The sequence below is a fragment of the Saccopteryx leptura genome, chromosome 5 (genome assembly GCF_036850995.1).
Source record: "Saccopteryx leptura isolate mSacLep1 chromosome 5, mSacLep1_pri_phased_curated, whole genome shotgun sequence".
Taxonomy (NCBI): Eukaryota; Metazoa; Chordata; class Mammalia; order Chiroptera; family Emballonuridae; genus Saccopteryx; species Saccopteryx leptura.
The window spans coordinates 88,726,832-88,753,922 of NC_089507.1; the positions used below are offsets into that span (position 1 = coordinate 88,726,832).

Consider the following 27,091-nt stretch of genomic DNA (forward strand, 5'->3'; position numbering starts at 1 on the left):
TAGGTCACTTAAAATATTTTAAGTATTGTAAGTTTAATACATTATCATTATACAGGTTTGGGAAATAATAAGTAAAAATTAAAATCATCTCTAATTCTACCAAACAGTCTAATAATATTAGACTTATATGGTACATCAATTTATGTCTTTTTTGATTACTATTTTATCATGATCATTTCCCTGTAGTGGTTTTCCTTGAGGAACCAAACATTTCCCCATGTTATTAGTAATTTTTAATGACTATAGATCTTATTAGTGTAAGGCCTAGAATTTATATTCTTTCTGAACTTTCAGTGTTACTGTCCTTTCTCTCCCACTTTTCACCTTATAAATGGATATGTAGTAACATTATTGTGCAAAAATCTTTCAGTGTTTCTATTTGTTAAAGAGATTCTGATTGCCTGGCCTGTGGTAGCACAGTGGATAAAGCATCAACCTGAAATACTGCAGTCACTGGTTCGAAACCCTGGGCTTGCCTGGTCAAGGAACATATGAGAGTTGATGCTTCCTGCTCCTCCCCCCCTTCTCTCTCTCTCTCTCTCTCTCTCTCTCTCTCTCTCTCTCAAATGAATAGTCTTAAAAATATTTTTTAAAAAGAGATTCTGAGTTATTATTGAATAAAAATAAAAAATATTTTAAAAACCTTTTAATAGAAACTGCTAAATTGCCTTCAAGAACAGTTTAGACTGCTCCCCAACAGAACAATAAGAATACCTATTTCACTCTGTTCTCATCTAGACCATATTTTAGCAAAATATATCCAGGAGGCGTTCAGAAAATGTCACTTTGGAAAAAAGAGAAAACTAGCATTCTGTCTAAAAGCTTGGAAATATTTATTACTTTTGTCCACATATTTAGGGTCTGCTTCTCATTATGTCATTTGCTTCTTTATCTAGATTTTCTATGCAGTGCATGCCTTTGAAGCCCGGAGTAACCATGAACTCAGCCTTCAGGAATACCAGCGAGTCCACATACTTAGATTTTGTGACCTCAGTGGCAATAAAGAGTGGTGGTTAGCTGAAGCTCAAGGGCAGAAAGGCTATGTGCCAGCTAACTACCTTGGAAAGATGACTTACGCTTAAAAAGTAAGCCTTTGACTTATTTCTGGCAAGTTGTTGATTGACTACCTCATAAAACTGACATTACAAGGTTGGCCTAGAAATCAAGAAACCTCCAAACTACATGAACTGATACTGTATCTACTTAAAAGTAGAGCTATTTTAAGGGTGTACTCTTTACCATCACAAAAGGTTGGATCTAAGGACAAGGTTTTTTCAATTTATTGTATTTTATTTTTCTGTATTATGCCTCAAAAATGTTTTGTTTTTTCATGCCTGTTTCATGTGCATGCACACATATACATACACACCATATTCATTTCATGATGTGCACATATATGTCTACTACACATATATGTGCACTATATGGTATATATAGATTATACACATATATGTGTGAACCAGGGAATATATACTAAATACACATAATAATTGGAATCGATAATTAATAGCCAACTAGAAGTCTGATGTGGGGTCTCTCTTTAGTATAAGTTTAAAATCTTTTAAAAAGCCAATAACATAATAACATGTTAACTTTTACTGAATGCATACCAAATACCATAGTTTTAAAGGTTTTATATGTGGTAACTTATTTGATACAACATTGAGAGGAAACTGAGGCTCAAAGAAACGAATTTAGCTCAAGTCACATTGCTAGTAAGTGATAAGGCTGGGCCTCAAACCTAGGTCTGGTTCTGGATCCATACTCCTAAATACTACATTTGCTGTCACAAAGTACTCAAATAAAGGACATTGATGAGGCCTATTTTCCTTTCAGGTCCATATTTAAGTATTGAGAAGTTTTTCAAAATCAAGGTCTACAAGAACTCCCATGATACTAGCCTAGACAAAATGAAGTATCTAGGTTCATTTTTACTGTTTTGCTTAGTTTTGAAAGTGTAATTGTTTAAAACTATCCTACATGATTGCTAATGATACTTTAATGAGAAAATATTTTTGGATCACTCAGTTGTTTACATGATGAATGGGGAATGTAAGTTCCAGATTCCGAGCCAAGATGCAAATATTTTGAGTTGCCGACTTGTACTGAGACAGGCAGGCACTGAGGATAACATTTGCTGGAACTCAGTGTCCTGGAACACTGAACTTTAATTTGGGAATAGCTCAAAACTGTCCCATAGGATTTCAGGCATATTCTGTCAAGATATTTTATTGAACTAAAAGGATGCTTCTATGAAACAGAAAAACATTAAATTTCACTTAGTGGTTTCCTTTAGGAACCACACTAAAGTAGACTTTCATTGTCCACATAAAATGTGTTGATATGATATCAAATTTTAAGATTAAAATTTAAGTTACTTTAAAAGATTTGATCTGTATAATGTATAGTTAGTTACATATATCCCTGAGAAATACAAATAACAAAGTGAACAGTTCTGCTTTTCAGAGAGTTGCTGACTTTAACATACATGTATGACATGTACAACCCCAGATATTCATAGAACAGTTACATGACAGAAAATTTTACATCTTATGATACAGTAATTCCCTGTTATCCATAGGGGATGTTATAAAACCCCTGTGGATGCCTGAAACCTTGAAGAGTACCAAGCCCTATATATACTGTATTTTCTCCTATACATACATATCGATAATAAAGTTACTTTATAAATTAGACACAGTAAAAGACTAACAACAGTTATCAATAATAAAATAGAATTTTAACAATATACTGTAGTATGTGAAAGTGCTCTCTCTCTCTAAATATTTTACTGTACTGTACACACCCTTCTTGTGATGTGAGATTATACAATGTCTATGTGATGAGATGAAGTGAGGTGAATGAATGACATCATAGGTATTGTCATGTAGTATTAGATTACTATGCACACTGGAAAATTTCAACAGTCGAGCTGACAACCTAGAAGGCTACAGAGTGACGAACAGCAGGTAGAGTGTTCACTGTGAATACAATGGACAAAGGGAAGAGTCACATCCTGGATGGGACAGAGCTGGATGACACGAAATTTCATCATGCTACTCAGAATGGAGCATGGTTTAAAACTTGTGAATTATTTCTGGAATTTTCCAATTAATATTTTTGGGCTGTGGTTACTGGGGGCAAGTGAAACTGCAGATAGGGAGGAATACTCTATTGCTCCTAATATTCTTAATCTACATATGGTTATAAAAGGTTCTACTGGTAAGTCACTTTGTATAAAATATTTTCTTGTTTTGAGTTGGGTACCAAAAGAAGACTGCTTATGTTTTTTTTGATATACACAGAAAGTTTTTATGTCTTTTACATGCAACTTTGTACCCAATAACAAAATATAAGCAAATTCCAGTGTGCCTAGGATAAAGCAATGAGAAATCCAAACCTGTAACTTGTGGAGACTATAAACATGCCCAACAACAGACACTTGGGAAATTTTTACACACAGACACACACACACACACACAGTGTAGCAAAAGTAAGTTTACATTTGTGAGTATACAGAAGTTTATTCTTGCAATATTTACTGTATTATTTTACAAATGAACTGTAAACTTACTTTTGCCACACCCTGTACGTGTAATTTAAATTATGACCTTTATACTTCCCCCAAAATGAAGAATTATAATATAAATACAGTACATATTTGCTTTACTGGCTGAAATATTGACTAGATGTGTATGAGAAGCTTTGTCTATTTGTGTGGTCCCAGGACTGATGCTTCCCATCTGACCTATGAAGAAACCACACCAATACAATCATAGCTGCAGTGAGCTGCTGAGCACGTGTGATGAAGCCGCCTACTGCACTCCCTCACTAGTGTGCTGAAGATGTATGACTGTAGAACTGTGTTGTTGCCATTTTAACCCTTTGAGTAGTACGAACGTTCATGTACGTCTTTGTGCCTTCTGACCATCCAGAGTACAATCGATTTATTTTTAAGATGTGTAAGGCAACATTAAAAAAAGGCAGATGTATGTTCTTGTTTCCATAAATTGGTTATCAAACATGATTTTAAGTTAATAAAACAGGAACTGGAACTAATTTCATTTTTTGAAAAAAAGAACTCACTCCCAGGGGTCAGTGAGCATGAAAAAAACTCACTACTCAAAGGGTTAAAAATACACTTATAGTTCATGTGCCATTTAGGCATCATATATATATATATATATATATATATATATATATATAATACAATATCCTCATTATCGTAGTATTTAAAATTAAGTAATTGTAATTTTGAGGCCAGGTGTTATTCTGTTGGACCTAAAGGAAATAAAATTCCAAGCTAGTTAAGATGTATGCTTTCAAAAATAAAACTGTTGTTGAGCTATGCTAATGTAATTATTTTCTATATCTTTAAAATTAAATGTTATTTAAATGTTATTGTACAGTAAAGAATTCTCTGAAATAAGTATTTTTTTTTTTAACCAAAAAACAAAGAGAAAATTTTGTGGCTATTTTTATTTCTAAAACAAGTAAGTGTATATATAAATTTTATCTAGTCTTTATTTTTAAAGACTATTATGTAAATTAATATACATAATAAATTTTAGAAATTATATAAAACCAGTAATACAAAATTACTATTGGTGCTTAAGTCATGGGAAAAATTTACAAAGCCACTATTTGAAAACTCCTTATATTTCAGAAAAATAACTTGTTTTTGTACTTACTCATTAGTATAAAACAATTCTTTGAAGGTTAAGTTGTGCAGAAGAGATATAATGCATATTTTAATCTTATGAATGCAGCATTACTTAAAATACTTCACGTACTGGTATAGTCCGTATTTTGTCTAAAATATAATCTGGACATTTAGAGATGAGTAAGTGCTTGTCACTACCTGTGATGAGTAGTTCAGGTGATTTACAAACATTAGTTTTCACACTGAGACATGGAATTAAAACCTTTTCACTTTTTTCATAAGCTTTCTTTTGTCTGTTGCAAAAACCTCTTAAATACATGTAACTAAAAAAAGGAAATCTTTGGTCCTGGCCGCTTGGCTCAGTGGTAGAGGAAGGCCCGGTGTGTGGATGTCCCTGGTTTAATTCCCGATCAGGGCACACAGGAGAAGTGCCCATCTGCTTCTCCACTCCTCACCCCCTCACTTCTCTCTGTGTATATATATATATCTCTTCTCCTCCCCTCTTGCCATTGGAGTGAGTTGGCCCCAGGCACTAAGGATGGCCACCATGTCAGGCCCTAAATAATGGCTCTGGTTGCAATGGAGCAACGGCCTCTAGCGGGCTTGCCAGGTGGATCCCGGTTGGGGTGTATGCAGGAATCTATCTCTGCCTCCCCTCCTCTCACTAAATTTAAAAAAAAAAAAAAAAAAAAAAAGAGGAAATCTTTTTATTCTAAGACAGCAAAGCCATTTTGTTCAAATCCTGTTTGTCATTAACTACGGCTTCTTAAGATACTAAATGCACTGTTCAATACTGAATATATCTAGACCTCACAAATTCAAGTTAAATTAGACATACACATTCACATTATAGGTGATAAGTAATTAAATTTCATGAACTGGAAGGACACTAGATTTTATACTGTTTAGGGATATATTATTTATAGAATGCCATTATTTTTAAAATCAAAATTTTCAATTGCCTATATAATATATATAAAAACTTAGTCATTAAATTTTCTGTGATCTACAAAATTATTTCAATATAACAAGTCTTCACGCCAAGGTTACTAGAATACAATCTGAGTCTCTGAGGCCAGCTACTGCTTTCATGTTATTATCACTCTCTAGATCCAGACATAATTCGCTTTAGTTTTTCAGGATAACAAGTCACACTGTAGCATATATAGTACTTAAATGAGATGTTCTTGTTTAAAAAATAATCTAGAGGATGTAATCTTAGTAAATTAATTTGTCTTATTAAAAAACAATATTATGGTAATTAAATGTATTATAGTTTTGTTTGCTTAATTTTTATAATTATTGCATAATAAAATTTTTTGTAAAATTATCTTTTTCTTTGTTTTCTTGTGTGTGTGACATAGAGAGACAGAGAGAGGGACAGATAGGGACAGACAAGAAGGGAGATGAGAAGCATTAATTCTTCATTGCTGCTCCTTAGTTGTTCATAAATTATTTTCTCATATGTGCCTTGACGGGGCGGGGGGGGTACAGCAGAGCAAGTGGCCCCTTGCTCAAGCCAGTGACCTTGGGCATCAAGCCAGTGACCTTTGGGCTCCAGCCAGCGACCATGGGGTGACGTCTATGATCCCACGCTCAAGCCAGCGATCCTGCTCTCAAGCTGGTGAGCCTGTGCTCAAACCGACAACTTTGGGGTTTCAAACTTCAGTCTTCCACATCCCAATCCGATGCTCTATTCACTGCACTATCACCTGGTCAGGCTACCTATTTCTTATAATGTATGGTCATCACAATTTATAATGTTATTAATAAATAGTACTACCACATCCTTGTTAACCTTTGAATATTAGAGATGTTCCAATTTTATCTCAATGGGTGTCATTAGGTTTTATAAAGGAGAAAACAGGGCTGCACAGCTAATACATAGAGGGACAGGGATTTAAATGCAGATCTCTTTAATCTGACATTTTTTCAATGTTTTTAAGTCACTAAAATCTATGATTAAGCCTTTGCCAGGCAGCTCAGTGGGTTAGAGCACTGTCCTGATACACCAAGGTTGGGAGTTCCATCCCCAGCCAGGTCATATACAAGAATCAACCACTGAATGCATATATTGATATAAGAACAACAAATTAGTGTCTGTCTCTCTCTAAGTCATTAAAATATTAAAAAGTAAAATCTATGATTAAACAGTAAGTACAGTATGCAAAACAGAAAGGTGACACTGAACAGATATATATTAAAATGGGATTTGAACTTATAATCCTAAAAGCTTACTTGTTGGCCCATCTAATTATCTCTTTATTCACTGAGCCAATAGTTATTGAGAGCTGCAGTTGGAATACCATGGTATGCAAGACAAATGAGATCCTGTCCTCATCCAACTTAAATTCTAGTGAGAAAAACAAATTATACACAAAATAAATGATAAATACTATTAATATAAAGCTGGCTGCCTGATTAGGCTGTGGCACAGTGGATAGTCAACCTGGGATGCTGAAGTCCCAGGTTTGAAAATCCAAGGTTGCTGGCTTGAGCAAGGGCTCATCTGAGTTGAGTGTGGGCTCACCAGCTTGAGCGCAGGGTTGCCTGCTTGAATGGGGGATCATAGACATGACCTCATTGTTGCTGGCTTGAGCCCCAAATTGCTAGCTTGAAGCCCATGGTCACAGGCTTAAGCCCAAGGTCGCTGGCTTGAGCAAGGGGTTCCTGGCTCAGCTTGAGCCCCCCAGTCAAGGCACATATGAGAAGCAGTCAATGAACTAAGGTGCTGCAACTATAAGGTGATGCTTCTCATCTCTCTCCCTTCCTGTTTGTCTGTCTTCCTCTCACTAAAATATATATAATATAAAGCTGGCCATTTCATCATGTGCTCAGAAAGAAGCCGTGTGGCTCAATGATAAGGAAAAATCAAGGCCTACGAGCTACTTGAAGACAAACTCTAATACCAAATACATATGTATAAAAATACCAAACTGAATTTTATAGTACTAGATGTATGCATACACATGTGGATTCTAAATATATATTTATATGCAAAAAGAGCTATGCTCAACAAAATATAAATGACTTCTTAAACAAGTCTTACAAAGTCCTCTGTGAAGTGCAGCAGAAACTAAAATAATTGCTCCTCAAGTCTATCCAGCACACATGGGACAAAATTTTTCATTTCCAGTGCCAATGTGCAAACTATGCATTACTGCTTTCATGTTTCATACGAACTGAGGGCACATTAGCTATTACAGTTGTTGAGCTAAGCTTATGTCAGGTCATTCTGTCCACTTTGCTCCAAACTAACCCTGAACTATAAACAAATAATGATGGATGTATATATATTTTTTGGTCTTTTGACCCTAAAGGAAATTTGAATTTGATGCCAAATTGATAATCAACAGCAATCTATTTCTTAAATCAAAAACATCATCTGGCAGATTTTAAACATGCAAACAGATGTTTACTCTACTTTTTAAGTAATGGGATAATCTCAATCTTGATCTCTAATTGACCATGAATAATTTAGTCCCATTATTTAGCAGATAGGTTTAAAGTAATCTTTCTTAGAAAAAGATCAAGCTTAATTTAAAAAGCTTTAATTCTCACAAAAATCATTTATCAATATATTTTAGAATAGTGATGTTATAAAAAAATATAGAGAAAAAGAAAAAGGATTTGAGATTAGAGGCTATAGAGTGAAGATTTAGTGGCACACATCAAAGTTGAAGGAATGGGGGAATTCATTGGACTTCCAGGTTATAGTCTAGTAAATGTAGAATTTGTTAGACTTCCAGTTTTAAATGAAACAAGGTATTCAGAAAGCACAATATGGCTGTTGCTTTTGCTGTGAGCAATAAACTGTGTCCGTGAACCTGAAAGCCTCAAGACTTCTATCAGAATATTTACATAAAACAATGGCTGGCTAATTTGTTAGCTTGCAAGCAAGGCATCAAGTCTGATCCCTCACTATTTTTGACTTAGAAATGTATACATACATACCTTAATATAATCTCAATAATTATACAGGAGCTACTTTTATATAAAGCTAGTTAAAATCAGATAAAATGCTATAACATTTTGGGGCAGTAAAAATAGCCTTATTTTTCATGGTATAGGAAGAAGCTATCAGTATATAAACAAGTAGAAATTATCCATCCACAGAATCTTGGAATGGGTATATTTCTCGAGAATTCTCAGAAATGTGTGTAACTAGGAGAGAACAAAATTCAAAATTTACTACATATATACTATGTATATATGTTACATTGTCAATGTAAGGAAATGCATGGGCAAGCTGAAAGAAGTATTGCATTTAAAGGCAGATCACAATCTATTGAAAGTGAAGTAATCGATATGAGGTGATAAAATGGTAAAGATAAAATATAGTGGTATCAGCAGTTATGAAAAATTAATTTTGAAAAATGGGAGATGAAATATTTGGGGGGAATTGGGAGAATCAATTGAAATGAGCCTGGGGGTTAACACTGACTGTGAAGACTATTAGGGGAAAGTAGAAAACTTGATAGTGGGTCATCCCTTCCACCCTATAAAGCATCCTATTCAGAGGGATCAATTTTGGGGACTTTGTAAGAACATGAATAAACTATTGATTTTTGGGTTTTAATTCACATATACTATCAGTTCTCATCAAAAATTAGTCATTCTAATCATTGTTGCCACATACTATGGAAATTGTTAAAATACAACTGTTAAACATTTAAAATGAAAAAGATTTTCAAGTTTTTCTAAATAATATTTAGCATTTTAAGGCAAGAAATAATAGAGATTTCATTATGAAGATTTTTATTAAATTATAGTATATTACAGTTTATGCCCTAATAATAAGACTTTACTCATTAGGATAATGTGGTATGGAAACCTGCGTGGCCACATTACTTCTTGAGTTTCTTTTGGGCAGCTTTCTTCTTGACCATCTGTAATCGCTTCATGGCATTGAGCTGTGATTCTTGTGAAGTTGGACCTTTAAGGGATGCGGAGGAAGAGCTGCCTGATTCTGAACTGGTCTTGCTGGTGGTACTTCCACTGGGCCCCGATGTCCCACTGTTTCCATTTCCACTTAGTTGGCTGCTGCTTCCTGGAACTAAACTACTTGGACTAGGAAGACCTACTTTGCTAACATTGTCACAACTAATTGAGCGACTAAGGCCAGTTTTGCCCAAAGTTAGAGGTGGAGGTGGTTTCAATGGTATAGTGGGTGAAGTGTTGTTACTGGAACCTATTTTGGAACCTATTCCACCTTTGGATGACGTTGCCAGACCAGTCAACCCCACAGGCTTCTGGTTAGCTGATGAGGTAGCAGGTTTCCCACTACTGTTTTGGGTTGTTGAACTCAATTTTGCTGTCGATGGACCAGCAGTAGTAGTTTTGGCTGCAAGCAAAGCTGCCCACGCTGTTAGGCCACTAGTTACTGAAGAGGAAACACTGGTACTAGAAGAATTTCCTGAAATAACCGGAGATGGCTAAAAAAAATTTTAAAAGGATAAATATTACATTAAAGTTAAGTATAATTAACACCTATTATAATATTCTGAAATATGTAACAAATTTAATTTTGTACTTTTTATACAAAAGTAATGACCTGGGAAATTTAAATTATACCACCAAAGTGGTACAATTTATATTGCGCTCTTATACAATATAAGTTCTTATAATAAAACACAACAAAACTTATCCATAATGGGCGCTAGTGTTCCAAAGCAGTAATTTTGGGATTCCATATTCTTCTACTGATTAAAAAAAAAAAAGAAATACATGGAATTCCTTTTTGAGAATTGCTTTTAGATTCAGTTATAAGCCATATCAGAAAATCAGATTTAATGCTTTTAACTTGTTTTTACCCAAAAGGTATTACCTAGCTCAGTAAAACATATCATTCTTTAGAGCTTGCTTTAAATGACTAATGGATAATTTAAAAAATACAATTCATAAAGTTACTGCACTGTAAAATATAGTTATACAATGTTAACTACTTGAAATTGTACAACTCTGGTGATATATTTAAAAGGTTTCATGACTTTATTGTCACTATTTGTCCAAGTTTCCACCGAAACTATCAAACAAGATATCCCTACTTCTGTGTAAAGGATTTTATCAATGGCTTCATAAGCTGTACAGTGATGTTTTAGGTAGGCCTGACTCACTCCTTGATGTTTTTTGTATCAAGGTTTACACTTAGATTTCTCTAACTTTGTGGCCAGTTAAAAGCTAACAGTGATAACAATATCACTCACTAAATATTGTTCTTACACAAGTACAAATACTTTTCCCCTTCACATTTGGGTTGTTCAAATTAATTATGAATTGAACTTCGCATTGGCACTCTTTTACCTTCATAGCTTTATGAAGATTCACAAAAGTGTTAAATTCACACATAGGTAAAAAATAAAGCATCAAAAATAGTTATCTTATTTAAATATACTGTAGTTATCATGTCTAAAATGTATCCAATTATATTTTAGGATTGAACTCAAAAGAGTTGATAAAAATGATTTTAGTTCTTATAAAGTAGCCTTCAATATTATCTATATGTAAACATTTTCAACCAATGTGAAAAATAATCAAAACAGAATAATGCTTTGACATCTTTACTTTTTAAGAGGAGGAGTCTAGACTTATGCTCACATATTCTGAAAATAAGGTTTTTTATAACAACATTATACAACACTATTTCATAAGTTTACCAGAGAAGATAAACTATATATATTACAAATTCCTAGTGAAATGCATAACAGGTAATGACAAAAAATCAAGGAAGCAAAAGTATACAGGTGTAGCAAACTTTTAATTTTCAATTCTGAAAGATCTAATCTTTTCCCTTTTCTTTCTGTTAAACATAAAACTGTCTGCCATATGGCTAAATGATATTTCAACAGACTTCACAAAAGAAAACCCATCTGAAGTAATTAAAAGGACCAACACTTATGAAGTACAAATGAGAAAGGAAGTTCCATGTGTATGGCATTCATTTTAATGGCTGCTGTTACTGGTATTGCTTTTCAACTGAGTGCCAGATGGCTTACAATACCATGAGGACACTCAGATGTAAAATAAGACAATGGATATCACGTAATTCCTTACTACTTTAGTGTATACATTTCTCAACTGTTTTTAACTATAAATATCTTCTTGCTTGTTATCCTAGTTAGAAAGCCATTTGTTCTTTATATAAAATTGAGAACGATTTTTTTGTAGTAAAAATTTATCCATTTTTATCATAAACACACCAACACCTCTCAAGCAAAGCAAACATGACAACCAAAGCCTTAATGATTTGCCATAAAATGATTTCACGTTGTATTTCCTAAAAATAAACTTTAGTAGTAACAGGTTAGTATAAAAATCCACCTAAATTTGGCCCTAGCTGGTTGGCTAAGTGGTAGCACGTTGGCCTGATGTGTGGATGTCCCGGGTTCAATTCCTAGTTAGGGCACTCAGGAGAGGTGCCCATCTGCTTCTCCTCCTCTCTCCCTTCTCCTGTACTTTTTCTCTCTTCCTCTCCCTCAGCCATGGTTTGATTGATACAAGCACAATGGCCTTGGGTGCTGAGGATGGCTCCGTGGAGCCTCCGCCTCAGGTGCTAAAAATAGCTCAGTTGCGAGCATGGACCCCTGATGGGCAGAGCATTAGCCCCATATGGGGGTCACCAGGTGGATATGGGTATGGGCCCCAGATGGGCAGAGCATCAGCCCCATATGGGGGTCACCAGGTGGATATGGCTATGGGCCCCAGATGGGCAGCACATCAGCCCCATATGGGGGTCACCAGGTGGATACCAGTGGGGGCACATGCAGGAGTCTATCTCTCCTCCTCTCATTTAAATTTAAAAAATAATAGAAAAAGGAACAAAAATTTTTCCATGACATCAAAATGCCCAGATATTAATAATAATGTAGTGTGAATTCAAGGATGCAAACCTAGGAATGAGAAAGGTGATACTCTCACTAAATAATCTGGTTCTTTAGTAGAGAGGTAGGAACCATGAAAGTCTGTGATAATCAAAGAAAAAAAATAAGACAAAGTGAGAAAACTTCTTCAATAGACAAAAGGTAGGGAGAAAAAAGCTATAGAATCAATCAGTACAAGTGATATAAGGAGCAAAATTGTGCTACTAAAGGCAGAGGTATTTAGAATATAAAGCAAATTCCTGACGGAGATAAGTGTCTGACTATATAGAAATGGCAAAGAATGTCAACTAGGAATACTTGTAGACAGTTACTCAATGTGATAAAAAGAGAAATAGCACAGAGATTAAATAATTATATAAATGTTCCCTTTCTACCTAATGCGATCTTAATTTCCAACATAAAGCCATTTAGTATATCATTCCTCATTAATTTTTTCAAGTTAGTATTGTTTAGTAAATTAAAATAAAATTGAAAAATTAGATAATCTTAGATAAAAATGAAATGAACAATACCTTGACTTCCGTTCTCTTAAATGCCAGAAATGTTGTTTCTTGTTTGAGTTTAGTTTCTGGTTTCTTAACCAATGGATCTTTGACAGCAGGAGCTACAGAAACAACTGTGGGGGCGGGCTTCTGGGGCGGCTTCTGAGTTTTTTGAGCCTATAAAAATCAGTGTTAAGATTAAGTCAGCTACAAAATCTTAGTTGAATGCACACAAAAAAGACAATTTGAAAACCTATCACAGTACTCCCTCATTGAGTTGAAATATGGCTGAAATTTTAAAAAATATTGTGATCACACTAAAAGTACAGACTCAGAGAAATTCTTTTTATCATCATATTAATGCTTTTATACTTAGTTTCTAAACAGTAAAGATAAATAAAATAGCTTTATAAATCATGCCGATTAGGGTGGATTAAGCAAGACAAACTAAATTATTTTTTAAAAAATGAAAACCACAAACTATTTGTAACTGTAAAAAGTATTTATTTCTTATTATGGTTGGGCAAAGATTTAGGAGTTTTCGTCTTGGGATCAGGCATAACTCTCTGAGTAATGGAGACTGAGTTCAAAGGTAGTTCAGATCAATTTGGTTTTAAATACAGACCAGGGAGAAAAACCTATTAATGATAAATGGTGAAGCTTCCTGAGGTTTGTCCACACTGTAGAACTAGGCACACTGAATTCTCAAAGAAAGTTCACAAATACATTTCTATGTTAACAAAGAGAAATTTGCATCCATTGGTCCAAATATATACAATTCTATTTTGACCAATTAATTTTTTCTTATTTTATAACTATGTACTCTATCATTTGGTAAAGTTATGGGTTATAGGAATTATTTCAATTATGTAAGAGTTTAGCATAGTTTCTGAAATATGTTAAGTACTGACAACAATAATTACTACTAACTAATCAAATTATTTTCAAAGGATGAGGCAAAAATGCTCCCAGCCATTACACTGTCTTTGACAATCCTAATAACGTCATACAGGACTTTACCAGGGAATTTACTATTAATTTGTTCCCATTTTTGGAAGTTTGAATACAGACTGTTTTATACTTGTTTAAACCTTCTTGATGAGTCTTCTTATGCTATTGTTTGTCATATTATATATAATTTTGGTCCGTAAGTCTCAATTCATCTTTTTTATATTACATACTTTTCACATGAAAGTGTACCTACTTTAAATATGATGCATAAAGAAACATTCAGATCAATAATATGATTAAGATGCTGGAAAACTATCTATGGCAAAACATCTCTAACCCACAGAAAAGGAAGGCCATCTTACTCTCTACTGCAAAACCGTGTTATGAGAACGTAGCCTTCAGAGTAAATGGGAAATACACGGTTCTATAACCATAGCTTTCCATCTCACACCTGTATCTACAATTCCAGAGATCAGACTCTGAAGACTGACTGAATGTGTATGCTTTAGCAGATGAATATTCATTGCAATGAAGCCCAGAAAGGACCTCTGCCTAGGAGATCATGTTTAGATCTTCTGCTTCCTCTGTTTGACCTAACCATCTTAGAGGTTGAGTAAGAAATACCCAGAAGCCTTTGTACTTTGCTAGTAATACTAGCTTAGGGAACTAGGATTTTATCACTGACTCAGTGTTACTCAACAGAGGCACTATAATTTTTCATTGGGTGACTATCTCACACGCTGCAGAACGTATATAAGTCTCCACTCAGGACAGTCATTGCCAGTAAAGCAGTAATCACAAACCACATATTTCACACATTTCTAAATGCAGCTGAGTAGGTGTGTGTTATTACCTTAGATTGGGAACCACTGCAATAAGTCCTATGAGCCTCTTACCTAGTGCTGAAGCAAAACCCATTTCCTGGTAGAGAATTATAGAACTGAAGAATGACAGTATCACAACATTCTTGTAGCTCTTATAATAATGTGTACTGTAGAACTACTTGGGAGAAATTAGTGCAAGGAGAAGAAGATGTAAGATGCTATGCACAGTATCTTTGTGATACTGTGGAGCAATAACCAATGCAGATATGAAAAACTCACTGGAAGCAATTATAGTCAGAATGACTGGATTTAGCATTCCTACTGTTTCCAAATTTCTTCCTCTCATAAATCTGTGTGTAGTGGACCTAGATATTCAAACTCACTTCAGATCATGCCTTTCGGTTTTCTCTTGGTCCACTCTTGGTATATTCTAATCATGTCCTAACATTAGTCATGGCTCCCCATTCAGCACTTCGGCTCTCAGGCACACATACTTAACTTATTGACTGTGATTTCTGGTACTAATCCACATTTCCTCCATTATACATATCTTAAAATGAAGACAACAGAATGTAAGACATGTCCAGTCCTGAGCTCTGCTCTTGTGGTATGCCAATGAAAATGATGTAATCTTATTGATAAATTAGACATTTAATTTGCAAAAATGAATAAAAGGTATCCCAGGTGAGGAGAATCTGAGAAGCAGAACATACGGGAACATGAAAGTTCACCACATATTCAAGGACTGATATACTTAGTCTGCCATGGCCAGAACGTATGAGGTATATTGTCAAATGGTTGGAGAGAAGATACAAAGCCAGACTTTCATCAAAGGTCCACCCTAATGAGCATAATCTCATCATATTAGTAACTGAAAACCAATGGGTCTATTTTATCAGATAAAGTTAGATAAATATTTTAGAAGCATAATTCGAATTGTAGTGAATAAAATGGATTCAAGGGAAACAAGGAGATCTCTTAAGAGGCTAAAGCAATAGACAAGAAATGAGAGACTCGTGGACTCGGGTAATATTAGAAAAATAAACATATATGAAACATATATAAGAAATAGAATTTAAAATTTGGCAAACAAAAGAATATGGAATTAAGAGAGGTATAAAGGGTAATATTTTCTAGTTGAGGCAACGGGGGAGAAATTGAGTAGAGAGGAGAACAATTTTATTTTTTAAAATGTTCAACTTAAAGTAACTGAAGGTTATCTGATCAGCTGCGAAAATTCAGTTCAGAAAGAGGGTTGAAACTATAAATATAGATCTGGTGTAAAATATGTCATTAAAAAATGGGGAGGCCCTGGCTGGTTGGCTCAGCGGTAGAGCGTTGACCTGGCGTGCGGGGGGACCCGGGTTCGATTCCCGGCCAGGGCACACAGGAGAAGCGCCCATTTGCTTCTCCACCGCGCCCCCCTCCTTCCTCTCTGTCTCTCTCTTCACCTCCCGCAGCCAAGGCTCCATTGGAGCAAAGATGGCCCTGGCGCTGGGGATGGCTCCTTGGCCTCTGCCCCAGGTGCTAGAGTGGCTCTGGTCGCGGCAGAGCGACGCCCCGGAGGGGCAGAGCATTGCCCCCTGGTGGGCAGAGCGTAGCCCCTGTGGGCGTGCCGGGTGGATCCTGGTCCGGCGCATGCGGGAGTCTGTCTGACTGTCTCTCCCTGTTTCCAGCTTCAGAAAAAAAAAAAAAAAAAAAAAAAAAAAAAAAAAGGGGAGAAAAACTCAGGAGAAAACAGTGCTTACTTAAATGACTTACAGTGAAATAAAAATAATAAAACTTTGAAGATTTACTAAAGAAAGACAGATTATTGTCACAAATTAGTTATTTAACTATTACTAATTCTTAGTAACTATTATATCTTTCAATGCCCAGGAAGGTACTACATTCCATAATCATTTTTCTTGAGGTCCTGAGGATTATTTTAAATAATAAACTAAATAAAATTAAGATAGAAAAAAAAATGATAGTTTGTCACAGAAATTTCCTATTAAAAAGAGAAAGTATACCTACTACAGAAAATTTACTACTTTTCATAGAAATACATAAAGCCAGTTCTTACTTCTGATTTAACTGATTAAAAAGTAAAATAGGTGTCTTGATCCTCACTATTCACTAAGTACTTCTGATTATTAAAAGATATATTTGGTCAGAAAAATTTATGTAGAAATTTATTTGATTAACAAGCATCAAATAAACTCTTCTATTAACAGTCCCTTTTCTAGGGCAGGGGAGAATAATGGGGAAATCAAGTCACCAAAGTAAATAACAACTTGATTCTTTAAAAGGAAAATGAAGTTCATTTATCTACTTTTAGATGAATAAAAGTTAAGAATGCTGTCAATTATAACAAATGAAACCGTGTTTCAGTGTGACATTAAAGGCAATTATGCAGTGAACAGTACACAGAGAAAATACATTGGGAAACCGGGGTAAAAGTCACTCAAAGACAATGGGAAGGAAAGACTAAGTAACAGAGAAATGTAGCTGCAAAGACAGAGATGCACCGCCTTTGTCACACTGTAAGTCTGTGGTTTAAGCGCACTCAGGAATAGACATTTTCAATATTTCCCCACCAGACTCACCAAAGACTGGAGCTTTTGTATTTCACCACTTCCCACAGTGCTTTATGGAATTTCTATATATTTAGAAATACATTTAAATACTAGTAAACATTTTGTGAGTCTCCAATCCTGTTTATCTATATTAGAATAAGCTAAAAGCTTAACAGAGAAAAATGAATATTACATGATCTGGTCATTAAGCATCGACACATAAATCAAACATACACACTATATACCCAAACATTTAAATAATCAGCTTATATACGTTCTCAATACCATAATAGTTTAAATTCTTGTTCTGAAAAGCCACATCAACAAAAAGTACTGACAGATTGTCTAAAATAGAGAAAAGTTATTCCTACCATTCTTTTCATTTGTCTGGTACATCGGGCACAATACCAAACAAGGCGCGGGTCATTCACCTCCTTGTCTGTCACTTGGGGCTTATGGCAATCTTGGTGGTAGAGATTATGGCACTCTTGACATTCTACTAATTGATTACCAGATGCCACTGTCATCTGCCTAAGAAAATATAACATTAAATATTGAACTTAGTTGAATGCACACAACAATTTAAAGCTACTTTAGGGCTGTTTTTGGAAAGTTTGATACATTAAATATGGTTAAAAACCCCAGAAAACAAAAAAGCAAAATAACGAACCCAATATGTAATTTACTCAAACACTGTTTCTTTTAAAGCTTATGCTCAACCATTAATAAATATAAAAGGTGCCTTAGTAACTAAATTTGGCTATACTCTCTTTGTCAGGGGTCCCCAAACTTTTTACACTGGGGGCCAGTTCACTGTCCCTCAGACAGTTGGAGGGCCGGACTATAAAAAAAAACTATGAACAAATCCCTATGCACACTGCACATATCTTATTTTAAAGTAAAAAAACAAAACGGGAACAAATACAATATTATAAAGAACAAGTAAATTTAAATCAACAAACTGACCAGTATTTTAATGGGAACTATGCTCCTCTCACTGACCACCAATGAAAGAGGTGCCCCTTCCAGCAGTGTGGCGGGCCGGATAAATGGCCTCAGGGGGCCGCATGCGGCCCGTGGGCCATAGTTTGGGGACCCCTGCTCTTTGTCTTTCTCTTATATTTTTTTTCTCCCTTAAGGTAGTAGACTTTGGCTAGTCCTCCAACAGTTTCATAATATCTTCTTTGTACCTCTATTAAATTCTTTTATATTTGTTATCTACAAGTTGTTCTATCTTCTTTATTAATATATGAGTTGCCTAAAGGTGGGAACTGGACCTAACATACAGTACCTAGCATATTATTGTGCAAAGGGTGTTCAATTGAGAAATGTCTTATCAACTAAATAGAATGTAGCAATAGATGTATCAAAAAATTATAAATTCCAATAGCACAAAGAACAATCATCACAACCTTAGACTAGCATAAGTCTCCTGATGGAAGGGTACAGTTACTTGTTCTTTACACATTACCATTTATTTCTTTCTTTCAAAATAAAAAAAAAAAAACACAACTAATAATCTTCATGGTAGATACAAGTCGAAATAAATATATATATATGTGAAAACAATGAAGCTCTAACAAATAATCCCATTCAGAGGTACATATAACATGGTAAGATCTAAAGTTCACAAAAGTTTACAGTTATTTATTCAATCCTGGTAAACCAGAATATAACGTTTTCATGAAAAGATGACAATCTTTTCAGTTGTGTTAGGAGTGAAAACCATTAAATAATTAAAAATATAGCGTGTAGCGTCAAAACGTTTAAAATTTAGCATTCTGATTTTTTTAATTAATTAAATTTATTGGGATAACATTGGTTAATAACATAAGTTGCAGATGAATAACCTAGAAAAATTGAAAACACTTATCTGTAAAGATATATGTCCTGGCACAAAGAAAACCAGATAGCAGGTGATGGAAGACTATATGACTTTGGGTGATGGGTATGCAACAGAATTGAAAGACAAGATAATCTGGAGTTGTTTTCTCTGAACATATGTACCCTGATTGATTAATGTCACCCTATTAAAATTAATAAAAAAATAAATTACACAGCCAAAAAAAAAAAAAGAAGAATATATTCACAGGAACAACAACAAAAAAAGATTTATGTCCTGCTATAGACAAGCATAATTATCCATGTTGTTTTTACTTATGCACCCATGTTTTAAAACAACACCATGAATACCTACCTGATCCATATATTTCATTCCATTATCTTTAGGAAAAGATTTAATGGTGTTTTAATATAACAGTTTATAAGTACTATCAACCATTCAGGGGAAAGAAAAAGCAATACAGACTTCCTAAAAAAAATTATGGCACTAATTGAGTATGCTGAATAGACTCTTCCTCACTAAAGAATAAAGCAATAATCACTTTCTTTCTAGAACCCCAGAATGAAGAAAAATATTACTACAACATAACAGATTAAAGGGGCCACAGTCAGGAAAGAAAATATTGGACAATTTTCAAGATGTTAAACTGCTATATGGGCAGTTCATAGGAAATAATCTACTTATCTCCTACCCATCTACAAATAAAAACAAAATAAAAAACACCCAATAATTGGTTTGACCTGTTTTGTTTAGTTGTTTGTTTTTTAGAAAGAAACTAACGTATCTATAGTGAGATACAACTTACCTACAAACAACACAGGCCAAACCCATCTCCATGGCAAAATCATCAGCACTGGTCTCTTCAAAACTGGAAAGGTCAGCCATCGCTAAGTCCTTGCTGCTTTGCACAGTAATGGGAGAGGAACGTGTTTCTGGTTTCTCCAATCTAGGTTTCTTTGGAATCTCGACTCCTTCAGTGGTGTCTGATTTCATCTATAAAAGTGCCCGATCAGAATGTTACACATTATAATAAACTTTAGATCCCTGAGAGACAGAGAAGATAGCGTGCAATGACCAATTCCACTCGAAAGGTATTTTCACATAGTTAGGCACAGACATACACATTAAAGATCTATAGATTTATAATAAATTCATAATTAGTATGTAAAATAAACCAGCAAGGTAGAACTAAATAAATCACAACAGTTTAGTATATATCTGCATTTCTCTTTGTACTCCTTTATCCATTAAAGAATTCTGGAAGTTCAATGAATTTACTTATATTGACCCTTTTTTTTCCTGTCATATGCTTTGAATAAAGAAGCCATAGAATTAATAAGGTTATTTTTAAAGGCTATTTTTTCTTTAAATATTTTAAATTATGAACTACTAAACATCAATAAAATGAAAGATAAAATAAAGGATAAAATGAAGGATAAAAATTATATAATCATATCAATAGATGCAGAAAAAAGTATTTGACAAAATACATTATCCATTTATGATAAAAACTCTCAGCAAAGTGGAAATAGAGAAAACATATCTCAACACGTAATAAAGGACATATATGACAAACCCACAGACAGCATCATACTCAATGGGGAAAAACTAAGAGCATTTCCTTTAAGATCAGCAACAAGAAGGAATGTCTATTTTCACCGCTATTATTCAATGTAGTACAGAATGTCTATTTTCACCGCTCTTACTCAATGTAGTACTGAAAGTCATAGCCACAGAAAACAGACAAGGAAAAAATCTACCAATAAATTAGAAAGAAAAAAGTAAAACTGTCTTTATTTGCAGATGACGATACTGCATATACAGATCCCTAAAGATTACCCCCCCACCAAAAAAAAAAAAACTGGCCCTGGCCGGGTTGGCTCAGTGGTAGAGCTTCGGCCCAGCATGTGGAAGTTCTGGGTTCAATTCCCGGCCAAGGCACAGAGGAAAAATGCACATCCACTTCTCCACCCTTGCCCCTCTCGTTTCTCTGTCTCTCTCTTCCCCTCCCGCAGCCAAGGCTTCATTAGAGCAAAGTTGGCCCGGGCGCTGAGGATGGCTCCACACCCTCAGGAGTTAGAATCACTCCCATTGCAGCGGAGCAACGCCCTAGATGGGCAGAGCATCACCCCCTGGTGGGCATGCTGGGTGGATCACACTTTGGCACATGCAAGAGTCTGTCTCTCTGCCTCCCTGCTTCTCACTTCAGAAAAATTAAAACAAACAAACTACTAGAACTGATAAATTCAGTGAAGTAGCAGGATATAAAATAAATATCCAGAAATCAATTGTATTTTTATATACCAAATGAACTATCCAAAAGGGAAACTAAGAAAACAAATCCATTTAAAATTGCATCCAAAACAAAACAAAAACAAAAACCTTAGAAATAAATTTAACCAACTATGTAAAAGGCCTATACTCAAAAAATTATAGGACACTGAAGAAAGAAACTGAAGATGCAAATAAATGGAAGCATATACTGTCCTCATAGATAGGAAGAATTAACTTTGTTAAAATGTCCATATTACCCAAAGCCATCTATAGCTTCAATGCAATTCCTATCAAAATACTAATGGTGTATTTCACAGAACAAGAAGAAATAATCCAAAAATTAATAGAGAACCACAAATAGCCACAGCAATATTGAGAAAGAAGAACAAAGTGGAGGTTCATGCTATACTACAAGGCTACAGTAATCAACATGACACCACTGGCTTTAAAACAAATAGATCACTGGAACAGAACAGAGCCCAGCAACAAATCCACACCTTTATGGTCAATTAATATTAACAAGAGGCAAGAACATAAAATAGGGTAAAGACAGTTTACTCAATAAATGGTGTAGGAAGAATTGGACAAATACATGTAAAAAATGAAACTAGACCACCTTCTTACACCATATACAAGAATAAACTCAAAATGGACTAAAGACTTAAATCTAAGACGCATGCCCATAAAATTGGTAGAAGAAAACATTTGAAATAAAATCTCAGACACTTCTATTAGCATTTTTTCTAATCTATTTTCTCAGGAAAGGGAAACAAAAGAAATAATAAACAAATAGGATTACAGTAAATTAAGAAGTTATTGCACAGCAAAGTAAAATATCAACAAAATGAAAAGACAACCCACTGAATGGAAGAACATATTTGCCAATCAGACATCTGGTAAGAGGTAAAGTGGACAAAGAAGCTGAATAGACACTTCTCCAAAGGGGACATACAGATGGCCATTAGACATATGAAAAGATGTTCAACATCACTAATTATCAGAGTAATATATTGTATTATAAATAAAAACCACAATATCACCTCACACCTGTCAGAACAGTTATGATCAATAAATCAACAAACAATAATATTGGTGATGGTGTGCAGAAAAGGGAACCCTCTTGCACTGTAGGTGGGAATGCAGACTGGTGCATCCACTATGAAAAAAACAGCATGGAAGTTTCTCAAAAAATTAAAAATAAAACTGCCTTATGACCCAGCAATTCCACTTCTGGTGATATATTTGAAGAAACCCCAAACATTAATTTGAAGAATATATGCACCCCTATATGTTCACTGCAGCATTATTTATAATAACCACACAATGGAAGCAACCCACATGCCCATAAATAGACAAGCGGATAAAAATGCTGTGGTACATAGAAACAATGGAATATTACTTCGCCATAAAAGGAATGAAGTCTTACCATTTGTGGCAGCATGAATGAACCTGGAGGGTATTATACTAAGTGAAATAAGTCAGTCAGAGAAAGACAAGTATATTATTCCACTTACATGTGGAATCTAAAGAACAATGTAATTGGACAAACAAAACAGAAACAGAACCTTAGATACAGAGAACAGACTGACGGATGCCAGAAGGAAGAGGGCTTGAGGACTGGGTGAGAAAGGGGAAGGGATTAGGAGTACAGTTTGGTAGTTATAAAACAGTTATGGCATATAAAGTACAGCATAGGAAATACAGTTAGTAATATTGGACTATGTATGTGCCTGGTGGATTTTGGAAACATTAGGGGGAACACTGTAAAGTATATGATTGTGTAACTGCTATGCTGTACACTTGACACCAATACAAAGTAATACTGAATGTAAACTGTAATTGAAAAAAATTAAAAATAAAATATATTGAAGTAAATAATGAACTATCAATCAGTAATCCAAACTTCAAAGCAAATTGTCTTTAAGATAAAAATGTTATAGATATACCCGTCAGATTAGCAAAAATTAAATAGGCCAGTAAGACAGGGATAACTGAAATTCTTATATTTTATTGGTGAGAGTATAAATTTAGTATATCCACTCTGGATAGTAATTTCTTCTTTTTTTTCTTTCTTTTTTTAAATCTTTTTTTTTTACAGAGACAGAGAGAGAGTCAGAAAGAGGGATAGACAGGGACAGACAGACAGGAACGGAGAGATGAGAAGCATCAATCATTTTTTCGTTGTGTGTTGCGACACCTTAGTTGTTCATTGATTGCTTTCTCATATGTGCCCTGACTGCGGGCCTTCAGCAGACCAAGTAACCCCTTGCTTAAGCCAGCAACCTTGGGTCCAAGCTGGTGAGCTTTTTGCTCAAACCAGATGAGCCTGTGCTCAAGCTGGCAACCTTGGGTCTCGAACCTGAGTCCTTCCGTATCCCAGTCCGACGCTCTATCCACTGCACCACCGCCTGGTCAGGCTACTAATTTCTATAGTAATATTGAAGAAGTAACCTGTCCTACTACATCCTTTTATAGAAGTATACGTATGTCCTATTGAAACTATCACCATGTATATAGAGATAAGCATAGAACGCTTCTTGAAGCTCCACTATAATAGAGAAAAGAAGAAATAAGCTAATTGCTCATTAGTTGGGGAATGGAAAAACTAGTTTATTCATGAAATTAATATTTACAGTAGCTGAAATAACTCAAATCTATGTACATCAACATAGATAAATTTCAAAAGCACATTGTGGAGTGGAGAAAAAAGTAGGTTACCAGAAACTGGAGACACATCTGCACACATATCTATGTATATATGTACAATGTAGCATTTATATTAATTTAACAGCTCAGAAAACAATACAACACATTTATGAATAGCCACAATATTTAGGAAAAAGTATGGAAATATACGGGACAAATATACCCCACACTGAGGGCAGAAATTATTAAATATCTTTTTTTTAATATCCCCACTATTAAGTGCTAAAATCTTAAAAATTAACTATGTGCCAGAAATCATTCAAAATAGACAGTCTAATAATTATCTGTAGACCTGTTAAGGTACATGCCATTTTTTAACAAATTTCATGCTTAGTTATTTATATCTCTGTCTTTATTCATTTATTCTTTATTCTTTTCTATCTTTCCTTGTCAACTATACCATTTAGAATATCTGAGTCATGTATTAAAGTTATACTTATAATTGGTACATACCTTAGGGCTAAGGTATGCTGACAGTGGCTTCAGTAAATAGTTAAAAATATTTCTAAATTTTAATCATTTAAAAAAAATCAACAATTATCAAAATATATTTACTGAATGATTATTATATGCTTTTTAGCCACTATTACATACCCCCCCCCCCACAAAACAGGGCCCTGGCTGGTTGGCTCAGTGGTGGAGCGTCAGCCTGGCATGCAGGAGTCCCAGGTTCGATTTCCGGCCAGGGCACACAGGAGAGGCACCCATCTGCTTCTCTACCCCTCCCCCTCTCCTTCCTCTCTGTCTCTCTCTTCCCCTCCCGCAGCTGATGCTCCATTGGAGCAAAGTTGGCCCGGGCTCTGGGGATGGCTCCGTGGCCTCTACCTCAGGCACTAGAATGGATCTGGTTGCAACAGAGCAATGCCCCAGATGGGCAGAGCATCGCCCCCTGGTGGGCGTGCCAGGTAGATCCTGGTCGGGCGCATGCGGGAGTCTGTCTGACTGCCTCCCAGTTTCCAGCTTCGAGGAAAAAAACAAAAACAAAAACAAAAAAAACCCCACATTATTTCTGCCTATAAAAGACTGATTTACTTTGATTTTTTAGTAGATTAAAATAAAATCTTTAGGCCTTGGCCATTTGGCTCAGTGGTAGAGCATCGGCCCAGCATGTGGATGTCCTGAATTTGATTCCTGGTCAGGACACAAAGAAGAAGTGACCATCTGCTTCTCCTTCCCTCCCCCCCCTCTCCCTTCTTTCTCTCTCTTTCCCTCCCATAGCCATGGCTCAATTGGTTTGAGCACACTTGCCTGGGTGTTGAGGATGGCTCCATGAAGGCTCCACCTCAGGTGCTAAAAATAGCTCAGTTGAGAACATGGCCCTAGATGGGCAGAGCATCAGCCCCAGGCGGGTTGCCAGGTGGATCCTGATAGGGGTACATGTGGGAGCCTGACTCTCTATCTCCCCTCCTCTCACCTGGAAAAAAACCAAAGTAAAATAAAATAAAATCTTACTTTATCAGCAGGTCTCTTTTCGGCTTCCTTCTTTACTTTTTCAGTTGTGAGAACCTTGCCATTATTATTGCCAGAAGGAAGACTGGATGGTGCTTTGGGCTCTTGCTTAATGGTAACAGTTTTTGTGCTTGCAATTTTGGGTGGCTCCACATCCTAAAAAGTCAAATGAAAGGAGAGACATAATTATATTGACTATCTAATATAGTATAAAGAAATAGATCATAAAACTAAACAATTTTCAGTTAAAAATTAAGACATCATGTTGTGACCAATATAATGTCCTTTTCTTTAAACAGCTTTATTGAAAATAACTGATATGTAAACAGCATCTATTTAAAGAGTAAAATTTGGTAAGTCACGCCTATGAAACAATATCATCAATATCATCAATATACAAGCAATATCACCATCCCCCAAAGTTTCCTTGCAGCCCTTTGCAGCACTTCTAAAGGTGTAATCCTAGAGAAACTATACCCTCCCATCCTCAGACAACCACTGATCTGCACTCTGTAACTACGCATTACTTTGTATTTCCCAGAAATTTATATAAATGGAATCATACAGCACATGCTTTTTTTTTTTTGGTCTGGCTTCTTTCACTCAGTATATTTATTTTGAGATTCATCCAGGTTGCTGAGTATTTCAATAATTCATTCCTTATGTTGCTGAATAGTAGTCCATTGAGTGGATATACCACAATTTGTTTAACTGTTTATCTACTGATGGACATTTGGTTTGTACAAAGTTTGAGATTATTACAAATAAGTTGTTATGAACATCCATGGACAAGTCTTTTGTAGACATACACTTTCATTTCTCTAAATATATGTCTCCAAGTGGAATGGCTGAATCATGTGTTAGGTGCAGGTTTTTAACTTTTTTTTTCTTTTAAATTTTTAAATTTATTTATTCATTTTTTAGAGAGGAGAGAGAGTGAGAGAGAGAAAGAGAGAGAGAGAAAGGAGGGAGGAGCAGGAAGCATCAACTCTCATATGTTCCTTGACCAGGCAAGCCCAGGGTTTGAACCAGCGACCCTCAGTGTTCCAGGTCGACGCTTTATCCACTGCGCCATCACAGGCCAGGCGGTTTTAACTTTTTAAGAAACTGCCAAATCATGTCCCACAGAGGTATATCATTTTATATTTCTATCAGGGATACATGAGAGTCCTAGTTCCTTCCCATCCTCGCCAACACTTAGTATGACTATTCTTTTTAATTTTAGACATTATAATAGGCATATAGTAGTATATTATTGTGAATTTAATCTACCTAATGACTAATAATGTTAATGCACTTCAAATGCTTATTTGCTATACATATATCTCCTTTGGTACGGTGTTGAAATTTTTTGCCCATTTTTAAAAATAAGTTTCAGAGTTCTTCATAGATTCAGGATAAATATCCTTTATCAGATACAAGATTTACAAGTATTTCCTCTCAGCTGTGACTTATCTTTCC

The 27,091-nt window shown here is 35.2% G+C and overlaps 2 protein-coding genes across 4 annotated transcripts in view; one reads left to right on the top strand and one right to left on the bottom strand.

The window, feature by feature from the left end:
• Positions 1 to 6,104, top strand: part of ARHGEF38 (Rho guanine nucleotide exchange factor 38) — a 165,197-nt gene extending 159,093 nt beyond the window's left edge. The window contains exon 14 of the mRNA XM_066385918.1: positions 897 to 6,104. Within this exon, the coding sequence (XP_066242015.1) occupies positions 897 to 1,082 (186 nt within the window). The 3' untranslated portion in view covers positions 1,083 to 6,104. The remainder of the gene's footprint in view (positions 1 to 896) is intronic.
• A 3,300-nt stretch (positions 6,105 to 9,404) lies between these two features.
• INTS12 (integrator complex subunit 12) overlaps positions 9,405 to 27,091 on the bottom strand; it is a 29,258-nt gene continuing 11,571 nt past the window's right edge. For all 3 annotated transcript variants that reach the window (XM_066385891.1, XM_066385888.1, XM_066385890.1), the window contains 5 exons: positions 25,634 to 25,786; positions 20,007 to 20,194; positions 17,730 to 17,889; positions 13,056 to 13,202; positions 9,405 to 10,098 (listed from right to left, as the gene is read on the bottom strand). In XM_066385891.1, the coding sequence (XP_066241988.1) occupies positions 9,511 to 10,098; positions 13,056 to 13,202; positions 17,730 to 17,889; positions 20,007 to 20,194; positions 25,634 to 25,786 (1,236 nt within the window). In that variant the 3' untranslated portion in view covers positions 9,405 to 9,510. The remainder of the gene's footprint in view (positions 10,099 to 13,055; positions 13,203 to 17,729; positions 17,890 to 20,006; positions 20,195 to 25,633; positions 25,787 to 27,091) is intronic.